Below are 13,102 nucleotides of genomic sequence, written 5' to 3'. Positions count from 1 at the left end.
GAGAGACTGATGATAAATTCAGTGAGATGACCCTTCAGTGATGGAGACAGTGGGCAGTGAAGACATTATAACACAGTTAAAAACACAGTGATGTCTAAGTGTCTGTGAAGGCAGAAAACACATGTGGAGTATAAAGTAGAGGATACAGACTTGAAAACTACCTGCCAGGTCATTTTAATTTAGTAGTTGAGGATTATAGCGCACTGAGAACAAAAGCACAGAGCTGGAGAAGAGGCTGGATTAGGATTTATAAAGGGTTTAACCATCTGTGCGACCTTGGGCAAGGCATTTCTCATCCTGGGGCTTTAGTTTCCTCAATTCTCTAGAATGAAGGGGTTGAAATCAAAGTTGCTTTCCACTCACTCTGACATTCTTTGATCTTCTTAAGGGTGACACTGTCACCAAGCCTCAAAATCTTCTCTTATCTTTACCTTAACTTCTTTCACCTTCCAAATCATTTATTACCCTACTCCTGCTTTCCTCTACTAATGCCCTAAATGCTCTCCTTCTACCTCACATTTTCATTCCTTCAACGAAGTTTGCAGGTGACACTCAGATTAATGCTCTGGAAAAATGGTTCATACCAAGTTCCTCTCCTGCTCAAAACCCTCAACAGCTACAAAATCAAGTCTGAACCTTGCTCCCACACCACGATCATACTTGGCAAATATATTTCCCAAGATGACTCAACGTGGACTCTTCTCTTGGTTTGGGAATCCAGCGGCACTGAATCCAAATCGAGGCACTTCCACTCATGGGTAGATGACCACAGGCAAATTACTTAAGCTCCGCACCTATATTAAATGGCCAGAGGCAACCCTGCTGTTGCACGTTTTTATTCTATCTTCTCTTTCCTGTCATTATTTTTTATGTCATTATGTCTCTACTTTAATCTACTGCCCAATATTATACTCAGCAGTCTTGCCTAAGGGCAGATCATCTGTTCTATGGAATAAAGTCCACTGACTTTAGAATCTGAATTTTATGAAAAATAGCTGTTAGAGAACCTTTGTTATCATTTCTAGATTTATCATTTCAGCTCCAGATGGCTGAGACTACTGAAAGTCTGGCTTCTATCCAGACCTTGGATAGAAGAGCCATAAATCCATTATGGCCTGCCAATATCTGTACTTGATATGCTCCAATCCTCTGCCCAGAATAATGCAGAAAAGCATAGGGATGATGCTTATGGGACTTCTGAACCAAACCTTAAAGGAGGTAGGAAGAGGGAAGCGAGAAGAAAATACACAAGACCAGGAAGCATACACACAATATGAACTTGATTTGCTTTGATTTTTCACAGGTGAGATTCCAACTTCTACTCAGCTTGAAAAATACCCATTTTATGCCAACTGCACTCCAAATAGGTCCTTTAATTTGGAGTTTAGTTGCAATAAACTCCAATGGTTTTAGTTATGATAGAGAATTTTAAAGCTTAGTATTTATGACCATATTCCAGAAAACAAAATAACATTAGCACAATGATATAATAAGAAAAGCAGTTTTCGGTAACCTCTGATCTATTCCTTCTTATTATATTTACTATGGATAAAGTATATTCTTAGGGCATGAAACATCTTTTAGTTCTGCCAGGCTTAAAAAATTTCTGCATAGGTCTTCTGTACATGTTCAGGCCATTCTAAAAGTTCTGCTACCACCATTATTGTCCCTGAATGCAGTGTTAGAACACACAGTTCTGAGTCCCTAAATTCCTTTATGTCATTGAATATTCTCATGCTCCCTCTGCCTGTAGCCCAAAAATACCTGTATTCCTGGGAATGAGTTCTTGCCCATATTCTAAAGAAGCAAGACAGGGAGAGGTCAGATCGATGGAAACATCAGTGAATTGATTCTAGGGCTTTTTCCTAAAAAACTGGTTGGAGTTAAAGCCCCTATGATTTTGCGTGTGCTTCAAGGGTCTTTCTAATTTAACAGCTACCCACCTCTAATTTAAAGTTGGTATTTCTCAGGTCATGACCTACCTTGTTATGCACATGACAATTGCTACTATGATGGCAATCTGCACAGCTCCGATAATGGCTGCAATGAGAACATGGGTGAGCTTTTGCCTACTTGGCACTACATAGAGAATACTAAAGTCTGTCTTTTCACAGTGCTGTCCAGTGTAACCAGATTCGCATCTGAAAAGGGGAAAAAAAAAAGACTACTATGAGAATTACAAACCTCAATAACTCCAGGTTTTAAAATTAAAAGATACAGAAGAATGATAAATTTAAATCAGAATAGAAAATCAGGCACTCTCCCACCATTGGCAAAAAAACTGCCATTTGTCTATTTCCTTACATGTTTTCTGATGCCTATTTTACACAGCGCTTCTTTCACCTACCATGATATCACATTAATTTTAAAGTTGCTAAATAGTCTTTATTACCTTTATTCAAAAACAAATATCTAGGGGCCAGCCCAGTGGTGCAGTGGTTAAGATCACACATTCTGCCTTGGCAGCCTGGGGTTCACCAGTTCAGATGTCAGGTACAGACCTACGTACTGCTTGTCAAGTCATGCTGTGGCAGGCGTCCCACATATAAAATAGAGGAAGCTGGGCACAGATGTTAGCTCAGGGCCAGTCTTCCTCAGCAAAAAGAAGAGGATTGGCAGCAGATGTTAGCTCAGGGCTAATCTTCCTCAAAAAAAACAACAACAAAAAACAGATATCTAATATTCCATTCAGTGGTTATAATATAGCAATCTATTCCTTGTTCTAAGACATATGAGCTATTTTCCAGTTTTCACAATTATAAATTAGGTGTGGTAAACACTTTGGTGAATGTGCACTTTTCTATATTTAGTGCTATTCCTTAGGCTAGATACTTGGAAATAGGATTATTGAATAAATAAGCATAAACATTTACAGTTCTTTGATGATAGCACCCAACTATCTTCAAGACACTTTTCAGTGCATATATATAATATGATCTTTTAAGATGCGAGTGGGAAATGAAAATAAGTTATTAATGACAGAAATGAAGCCAAGCAGTCAAGTAGGTGCTAATCTTAGAAATTATTTAATTCCAATTAGAAGTAAATAAAAAGGCAACAACATCAGCTGATGATAATAATTTGACAGGGGAAAACATTTCAGATATTTAACAGAAAATTCACATTTTTTAGCTGACAGAGTGAAATGTATAAATTAGCCAGCCTTCAGTTGGAACTGATTAATAAAACATCTGAAGTGTATTTATTAATGTCCCACACTTCATTATAAAAAAAAGATTCTTTAATAAAGCACATATACCAACAACAAAGAAACTTGGAAGAATGAAACAGGGGACACCAGGGGTGATATGAGCCCACGAATCCCATCCCTGAGGTTCCGAGACACCCGCCAGTAGGTTTCACACTGGGCTCTAAGCTTCCTAGCAGACAAAAAAAGGTAGTAAGGTAGATATATAATTCATAGAACAGAATTGAGTGCCCAGATATAAACCCATTCACCTATGGTCAACTGATTTTCAACAAGGGTGCTCAGTGGGAAAAGAGCAATCTCTTCAACAAATGGTGCTGGGACAACTGGACATCCACAGGCAAAAGAATGAAGCTGGACCTCTTCCTCACAACATACACAAAAACTAACTCAAAACGGATCATAGATCTAAATGTAAGAGCTAAAATTAAAAAACTCTTAGGGGGGAAAAGGAATAAATGTTCACGACCTTAGATTAGGGAATGATTTCTTAGATATGACACCAAAAGCACAAGGAACAACAACAAAAGAGACAGACTGGACTAAAACAAAATTAAAATCTTTTGCACTTAAGGACACTATCAAAGGAGGGAAAAGACAAACCTACAGGAGGGGAGAAACTTTTTCCAAATTACGTATCTTTTTTTTTTTTGGCTGAGAAGATTTGCCCTGAGCTAACATCTGCTGCCAATCTTCTTCTTTTTTTTGTATGTGCACCACTACCACATCCTGGCCACTGACAGATGAGTGGTGTAGGTCCACACCAAAGCAGAGTGTGCCAAACTTAACCACTAGACAACCAGGGCTGGCCCACAAATTATATATTTGATAAGAGACTTGTATCTGGAACATATAAAGAACTATTACAACTTATTAACAAAAGGCAAAAAAATGCAAAAATGGGCAAAAAGATCTCAATACACATTTTTCTAACTAAGATATACTGATAGCCAATAACACATGAAAAGACGCTCAACATCATTAGTCATCAGGAAAACACAAACTACAATAATACCACTTCACACCCAAGAGGATGGCCAGAATCAAAAAGTCAGATAATAACAAGTGATGGCAACAGTAGAGCAGGGAATAAAAACTGGTGCAGCCACTTTGGAAAAGAGTCTGGCAGTTCCCCAAAAAGTTAAACACAGAGTTACCATTTGGCTCAGCAATTCCACTCGTAAGCATTTACCCATATGAAATTAAAACACACGTGCACACAAAAACTTACAAACAATTGTTCAAGGAAGCATTATTCATAATACCCAAAAAGTGGAAACAATTCAAATATACATCAACTGATAAGTGGAATTAAAAAATGTGGTACTGTCCGTTCAACAGAATATTATTCAGCCATATAAAGGAACAAAGTACTGATACAAAGTGCTACCACGTGGATACACCTTAAAAGTATTATGCTAAGTTAAAGAAGCCAGACACAAAAGACTACATATTATATGAATCCACTTAAATGAAATGTCCAAAATAGGTAAATCTACAGAGGCAGAAAATAGATTAGTGGTTGTCCAGGGCCTAGGAAGAAGGAGAGATATGAGACTAATAGCTAAAGGGCCTGGAGTTTCTTCTGGATGATAAAATATTCTAATGTTGACTGTGGTGAGTGCACAACTCTGTGAATAGACTAAAAACCATCGGATTGTAAAAAAGAATGAAAGAAAAGAAAGTGGTAAGATCATTCACACAAAATACAGTCTCCATAAAATAAAATCAAAGCAGTTGTTCAAAAGAACCAGTTACTATTTTTACTAAATTCAAGGAACTTTATCTCATTGGTCCTCGTGTAAAGAGAGCACTGTCTGGCATTAGAGATCATCATTCTTAACAGCACAGCTGCAATAACTTCAATGATATAATGAAGTCTCGTAAGATTTTTAAAATACTATCTTTCACAGTAGGCTAATGGCCAAAAGTCAAAGCTCAGTAAAATAAAAACAGTTCTAAAGGGGGCTATAAAAATGTCCTAGATAGGTAGCCCTCTGAATGTGAAGCTTAATCCAAAAATTAAAATCAGAATATCGAGAAGAATGTGTAGGCCATATACGGTTCAGGCAATCCTCCCTGGATATTATTTTTGTAACTGACTTTTGGGTCATACTCTCCAAATATCTCGAGTATTAACTTTCAGGTTATTACTTCTTCTTCTGTTATGGATTAAAGGCAGATCCAGGCACCTGGTCCTCTGCCCTCTATTCTTGCATCCCACACACCCTCCATAGTAATTTCATTCCCTCCTGTGGCCTCATGCGCTGATTCATTTGCTCACCCATATTTACTGACATGTTTACGGACATGTGCTGGGTACTGTAGTGGCATTTGGGATACATCAGTGAGCAAAACAAAGATACCTGGCCTGTTTACCCTCTAGCAGGGGAGGGAGGGACAATAAACCTAAGTAAATAAAATGGTTATGTTAGAAGGTGACAGGTACTACTCAAAAAGAAACAGAATTAAGGGGGTGCCAGGTATGGGCCAGGAAGGGAGGACTGCAATTTTAAGTAAGGCAGTCGGGGTAGGTTTCATTAAGAAGTGAAGGAGTAAAGACATGTGAGTAAAGACATGAAGGAGGTGAAGGATTCTGCCATTTGGAACAACTGGGAGAGCATATCGGGCAAAGGAAGAGTTGGTGCAAAGATGGTGAGGTGCGAGCATGAGTGCACGGCGTGTCCAAGGAGCAGCAAGCGTGTCTGGAGGGAGGTGGGAAAGCGGAAAGGGAAGCAGGGGACCAAGACAGACAGGTGACGGGGGCAAACGGTGTAGGGCCTTCTGCACTCACTGAGATGGAGGAGCCACTGGAACGGTTTTAGCAGAGGAATGATATGAACTGACATTTATTTTAAAAGGCTCACTCTGGCTGCTGTGCTGAATATGGACTGAAAGACACAATCAGGGAAGTTACCACATTAATGCCAGGGAGAATAAATGGAGGCCTGCACCAGGAACAGCAGTGGCAAGGGTGAGAAGTAACCGAATTCTGGATATATTCTGAACTAGAGCAAACGGGATTTTCCAACTGACTGGCTGTGGAGTTTGAGAGAGAGAAGAGTCAGAGATGTATCAGAGGTGTTTTGTCTGAGCAAATGAAAAGATGAAGTTGACATCAACCGAGATAGAGAAGGTTACAGGTGGAGCAGGTTTAGGAGAGGGGAGGCAGATCAGGAGATCAGCTTAGGTCCTACCGAGCTTGAGGTGTCAGAAATCTAAGTGAAAATGTCAAGGAGGGACAGGGATCTATGAGTTCCAGGCTTAGGAGAGAGGTCTGAGATTTACGTAAATTAAAAGTCATCAGCATATGTCAGGTAAAGCCCTGAGACTGGATGGAATCACTAAGAAAGAAGACCAGGACTGGACCCTGATGCACGCCCACATTGAGAGGTCAGGGAGCAAAAGAGGAAGCAGCCAAGAAGACCAAAAGGAATGGTCAGGGAAGAGGGAGAAAACCAAAAGCTCATGTAATCCCAAAGCCAAGTAAAGAATGTGTATCACACAAGAAGGACTGATCAATTATGTCAAATGCTACTGATCATTCAAAAGTAATTTAAGACTAAGAATTGACCAGTGAATTTAGCAACAAGAACAGTCTCAGTGGAGCGTTGGGGGCAAAAGCTTATTGGAGTGGGTTCAAGAGCAATGGGAAGTGAGGGAGTGGAGACCAACCATAGACAACTCTTTCAAGTTCTCCTGCCAAGGACGGTAGCTGGTGCAAGTGAGAACAAGGGTTTTTTCCCCATGATAGAAGAAATAAAAATGTATTTATGAATATATATAAAATATATTTATACAAAGATATATGACATGGAGAAAAAGAGAGAGAATTGCTGGTAGATAGTGAAAGTCTGTAGAAGTTCCCTTCATACTGCTTCAGTTTTCTCAGTGAACTTGGAAACAAGATCATCCGCAGAGAGGAAGGATGAGAGAGGACGTACTGACAGTCTGAAGAGAGAGGTGAAGGTATGAAGCAGTCCTCTGGGAGAGAAGGAGAATGAATGGACTACACTTACAGAATGACTGCCTGGCAGTGTGAAGGGCCCACGTCGAGCACAAACGTCAGCAAGACAAGTCAACTGGGTGGTGTGCCTTTCAACAGCAGCCATGTTCAGCTGTATGCGTGTAGGTATGCAATAGGCAGGGGGTCGGAATGAACCAGCGTTATAGCGTTGTCAGGTGAGTATGATGAACTAGGGGAGGACTACAGTGACCGTCCATGGAATTTCAGCTGAGTAAGGAGGAAAGAGGACATTCAGGTGATAGGATCAATAAACTGAGGCCTAAGGGGATGGAAGGACTTCTGGGTAGGAACTAGAAGGGATATGCTAGAAATGGAATGGTTCCCAAATGTCTCCTAAGTTCTAAAACCAAAATATATCCAGTAGCCTACAAGACATCCATAACTGGATACCCCACAAGCACCTGAGACCAAGAATATTAACCTGAATACATCATTTTCCCCTAAATCCTATTCCCTCTGCCAACTGTACTTCCCCACTCAATTCTGCCTTGGCCAGAAACCTGGGAGACTCTCCTCACTCTTCCTTCCCACTACCTCCCACCAACTCCCACATTCCTATCCTCGTACCCAGACGGTCACTAAAACCTATGGATTCAACCACCTGCTTCTTTCTCTGCAATTCGTCTCCTTATCTCAGTCCAACTACAACTCCTTTACTTAGTTCAGGCTCTCACTTCTTACTAATATACAGTCTCCTAATCCATTTTCCACAAAGCAGCACCAGAGTGGCTTTCAGATCTGATCACCTCTTTCTCACTTAAATTCTTAAGTGGTTTCTTGCTGCCTTTAAAATAAAGGACAAGCTCCTGGGATGGCAGAAATGTTCCTGTGACCTGCCCCTCCTCTCACAATGTCTGCCACCCCATGAACATTGAAGTGCCTTGTCTGAAGTCCCTAATCATCTCCTGTACATCTATGTGTGACAGCATTTTTCATATTAAATTTTAATTGCTTATTATGTGTCAGTCTTTTCCACCAGATTATACGTTTTTTTGAAGGCATGATCCATGGATCCCTGGAATATTTCAATTTAAGACCCCAGTGCCAGGTAAAATTTGGTACAAAGTAAGCAATAAATAAATAAACAAACAAACAAATTAATTGTGGGACAATGTGAGAAGATTCTAACCTGATAATAGGACTATGGCTAAAGGTTCCTCACCCCTGCCTGTTTACTGCCACCCAAACTACTACACCCAGCTACTAGTGGAAGTGCATGCGATGTTATGGCCTGGTTCTTGTAGACATTGAAGTACTCTGACACAAGAAAAACATCAACTGCTTTTTAGGAGTTATCAGTGTACAGAAAAGAGATTCTTTAGCATTTAAGAAACACCCCTGGTCTGGAAAAGAGGGAAAAGTTGATAATCATCATGTCATTCAAAACACAATTTACTGAGTAGCTACTGGGCTAGGTCCTATGCAAGGTACTAGGAAGACGGTGGTAGGCAAAACAGAGTCCCCGACCTAATGGCACTTACAGTCTAATACTAGCAATTGCTATTTATTAAATACACACTGTGTACCAGGTGTCGTGCTAAGCATTTTACCTATACTATCTCATCTAATTTTAACAACGCTTGGAGGTAGGCACTTTTATTAATATAATTTTAGAAATGAGAAAAGTGAGGTTTAGAAATTTTAAGTGACTGCCAAAGGGCATAACTGATAATTGGCCAGTCTGGTGTATCTGATTCCAAAGGCTTTAACCACCATACCATCCAATCCTGTTACTGTCAATTCATAAAATACTACAAAGTGCCTGACATCACTTCACTATCAGGACATCATCCTCTCTCATCCTTCCTGTAGGTATCTTGAAAGATGCTCCACCCTAAGAGTACAACGCGATCTGAACTTCTATCAAGATGTATGCCACTGTGACACAAATGAGGAATCCACTGTATGTTTTTGTTTTACAACTGCCCTAATAAAACGCTACATGTTGATTAATTTTACTGGCCTGTTCTCTTTTGTACAGCTGTAGTTTTTAAGTGTTTGGGAAAAGGCGGGGGTGGGTGGTTAGCTCCTCCAAAAACAAGGAAAACTTTCAATCAGGAAAAATTCAAAAGCTTAAATTTAACAAAGAATTATTTAACTATTAACAGTTTACAGTGTTTTATTTTGTTTTGTTTTTTAACAGGAGGAGAAGGAAAAAAGAGTCAGGAGAAGGGAGCTAAAGGAGTAGAGGGACCAGGAGACCTGCTTTCTTTTACTTCTTGAAGAGAAAGATTCACTGGCTTCTGGGTTGACAGGACAAAAGAAAAGTATAATATTTCTCCATGTCTTGGTGTTTTGACTAAGAAACAAAAAAAAAAGATTCTGGCCAACTGTGGGAAGCAGGAGTAAGCAGAATGAGAGCAATCTCCCCTGGTCTATGGAAACATTACCTGGCTACCTAGACCAACCTGGGGCAGAGGGTGAGGTCCCAGCAGCAGCAGCACAAGAAGGGTTAGTGGTAGACAGACACAGAACCACAAAAGGCACTCAGCTCATCAGGCTGAGGATCAGGAAACCTGAGACCTAGTCTTGTCCCAGCTCTATTTCTAACTTGCTCCTGATCCTGAGCAAGTCACAGAGCCTCTCTGGAATCAGAAAGGGAAGATTGACACCCTTTCCATTTCCATCTCTCACATCACACCTGGTTCTAACATCCCCATCCCCTTATTTTTAGAAATCTATTTTAGTACATATTTTGAGTTCCATGTTCTCTGTTCTTAACACATTCTTTAGTCCTTCAACCACTTGGTGACAGATTGCCTAAAAACCAAAATAGGGTCGGAATATGGTATACTTATTTTTCATATTAAAAAATACATAACACTAAAAATGTTAAGCCCATAATCTCAAAACCCAAATACAACATCTGCAGTTTTTTTTTGCAAATTACTTGCCAATTTTTTTCCAAACTATGCTAATTTATTTTTTTACATCTCTACAACAAACAAACGTTACTTTTTGATAATATTTAGTCCACATTTCATTTCCTTCTATAGAGCAGTGACCACTGATGGAAAAAATTTCTCACCTCTGATCTGGAGGTAATGACTTACCTACAAGAAGCCTTCTGAGTGGAATAAATGAATTCACATTTTCCATGGATGCAGTAACCATTGAGGTTTTCAGGGCAAGGCATGTGGTTTCCAATATAAACATCTTCTCTTTGATCACTAGCATCTTAAAAGAACATAAAGCAGTTCAATAAATAGTGAAAAGCAAATTGAAAAATATGGACTTTTCAGAGGTTCTGAGACAACAAATAAATTCACCCCTTGCTGGGTAATTTGGAAAGACAATTTATCAGAGGGGAGTTGGAAGAGAACCAAGGTCCCATTATGCCACAAACAGCCTGTTTAGATTCAAAGCATTTGAAAATATTTGCAGGATGTGACTACTACAAGCTACTGTTGTTTAAAAACAATCTGCCAAGGGCCAGGCCCCATGGCCTAGTGGTTAAGTTTGGTGCACTCTATTTTGGTGGCCTAGGTTCATGAGTTCAGATCCCGGGTGTGGACCTACACCACTCATCAGCCATGCTGTGGTGGCAACCCACATAAAAAATACAGGAAGATTGGCACAGATGTTAATTCAGGACTAATCTTCCTCAAGCAAAGAAAAGAGGAAGATTGGCAACAGATGTTGGCTCAGGGCTAATCTTCCTCAGGGGAAAAAAACGAAATCTTCCCCAAAAATATTAAACATCTTTGCTAAAGAAATAAATGTCACTTCTAGAATAAAGCTCACCTCTGTGACAGAGAGATGGTATATATAGCACTGACTTTTGGAGAACTAATTTACTCTAATCATTCACCTAAGGGCTACAAAATTGAGGCCAAAGAACACTGGAATGGCAGAGAGCAAGTGAGGGGATTCTGAAATTTTAGGGTGAAATGTTTATTTTTGGAATTAAAGCTACTGATTTTTTCCAAATGAAAATAGCTTTGCTATTCTTTCTATATAGTTTTTCTTAGTATACGTTATTATAAAAAAATTCAAATAACATAGAAAACAAATAAAAAAGAAATTTAAAATCCCCGGAGACCCCTCTATCCGAAGAGAAGCTTTATAAACATGTTGATGAACAACTGTTCAGACTTTTGACCTGACCTGAGTTGTAGTGAAGAAAGGGGAAGTGTGGTGAGTAATTCCACTGTCAGAAATGGGAAGAGAGGAAAGTGCAGGAAAGATGAAGACATGGGGACCCAGTCTTCAAAATCAACCATGTTCATTCATTCATTCTCTCTCTATTCCTATTTCTTTCTCTCTCTCTCTCTCATATACTTACATATGCAATACTCATTCACATCCCCAGACATTTTGGAATGGATTTTTGTACTTTTTTTCTGGCATATACACTAATACATTAATCGTCAGCTCTATGGACCCAGAGTTCCCCAATGTCTAAGGCCTGTCTGTGTGTAGGAAAAATTCCAAGGCTTCCTGCCCTTTCTCTTTTACAGTTCCAGCTTGCAGATTCTGTGCATTATTCAGCTGTGTGACCATGAGCACACCACCCTCTCTAAGCCTGAGATTTCATGATTGTAAAATCAGGATCATAATAGGACCTACACTTCATGCAGTTTTGAGAGGATTAGGCAAGAAAATTAATGTATGTAAAAGACACTAAAACAACCAGCTATCTATATAGCACATCAGGTAATGGCAAAGGCTTATCCCCCACAAAATACAGAGAAAGGTGTCAATAAATTTGAAGAATTTTAATGGAAATAAGGAATAAAATAGGAAGCTGTGAGTATATATGCGTATATGGGAAGGAGAAGAGCAACAGAGAAGTGGGAATAGAGGCATCAAGTGTGAAAATACTGAGAACTAAAAACGCAGATTTTCTGGAGATCAATATTTACATATAAAACAAAAAAATTTTAGTGATTACTAAGCTCAATGATAGGACAACCAAAGCAGAGAGATCATGTCATCTCTAAAGGACCAAACTGATGCCATTTGACCTCAAAATTTATATACTGACGTTGTACTAATTTATGCCTAGAAAGAGAAGTGAACAAGAAGGCAAGAAATCCAACATGTAAGTCCTCCATTTTAAGGATATTTTTGCTATTTTGTGGCCTTGGTCACATCACTTCTTCTCGCTAAGGGAGTAAAATGAGGGCAGCACTGTCCAAGAGAAGTATAATACAAGACACACACGTAGTTTTTTTTTCTAGTAGCCATATTTTTATAAAAGTAAAAATAGGGAAACTAATTTTAATCATATATTTTATTTGACCCAATATATCAAATACCATTTCAACATATCATCAATATAAAAAACTGTGATATTTTACACTCTTTTTTCTTAAATAATTCTTCAAAATCCAGTGAGCGCTTCACCCTCATAGCACACCTCAATTCCAACTAGCCACATTTCAAGTACTCGACAGCCATATGTGGCTAGTAGCTACCATACTCGACAGCAAGTAGATGATTTATTCATTTATCATTTATTGATCACCTTCCATATGCCATATGCTAGGTGCTGGGGATAGAAAAATAATTAAGACATATCCCATCCTCAAAGGGCTTACCTGTCCTCCAGCTCCCAAACTATAATTTTGCCACGGCAAAAGAAATCAACCCTCCTTTGGGCTGCTCTAATCCTAGCACCCACTCCTCTACTACAATACTCATGATAATGTCATAACTATTTGAGTTTTTAAAATCAGTCTCTACAATGAGACTGTGAGCTCCTTGAGAATCTAGACATTTGTATTATTCATTTCTTTATAATTCTAACATTTAGAATGTAGTACTTTTCTTGCTATGGTTTCAAACTAAAAATGCTTCTTGACGTTCGCAATCAAGCCATAAGGGACTTAAGGAATGCAACTGTCTCCCACAGCACTCATCAC

At 39.2% G+C, this 13,102-nt stretch overlaps 1 protein-coding gene across 2 annotated transcripts in view; it reads right to left on the bottom strand.

Annotated features, from left to right (window-relative positions):
• TMEFF1 (transmembrane protein with EGF like and two follistatin like domains 1) overlaps positions 1-13,102 on the bottom strand; it is an 80,676-nt gene that overhangs the window by 2,531 nt on the left and 65,043 nt on the right. For both annotated transcript variants that reach the window (XM_023629760.2, XM_023629761.2), the window contains exons 8-9: positions 10,289-10,412; positions 1,983-2,141 (exon numbers count right to left, since the gene is read on the bottom strand). In XM_023629760.2, coding sequence (XP_023485528.1) covers positions 1,983-2,141; positions 10,289-10,412 — 283 coding nt within the window. The remainder of the gene's footprint in view (positions 1-1,982; positions 2,142-10,288; positions 10,413-13,102) is intronic.

The sequence above is a fragment of the Equus caballus genome, chromosome 25 (assembly GCF_041296265.1).
Source record: "Equus caballus isolate H_3958 breed thoroughbred chromosome 25, TB-T2T, whole genome shotgun sequence".
Classification (NCBI taxonomy): Eukaryota; Metazoa; Chordata; class Mammalia; order Perissodactyla; family Equidae; genus Equus; species Equus caballus.
This window is presented reverse-complemented; position numbering and strand designations above follow the sequence as displayed.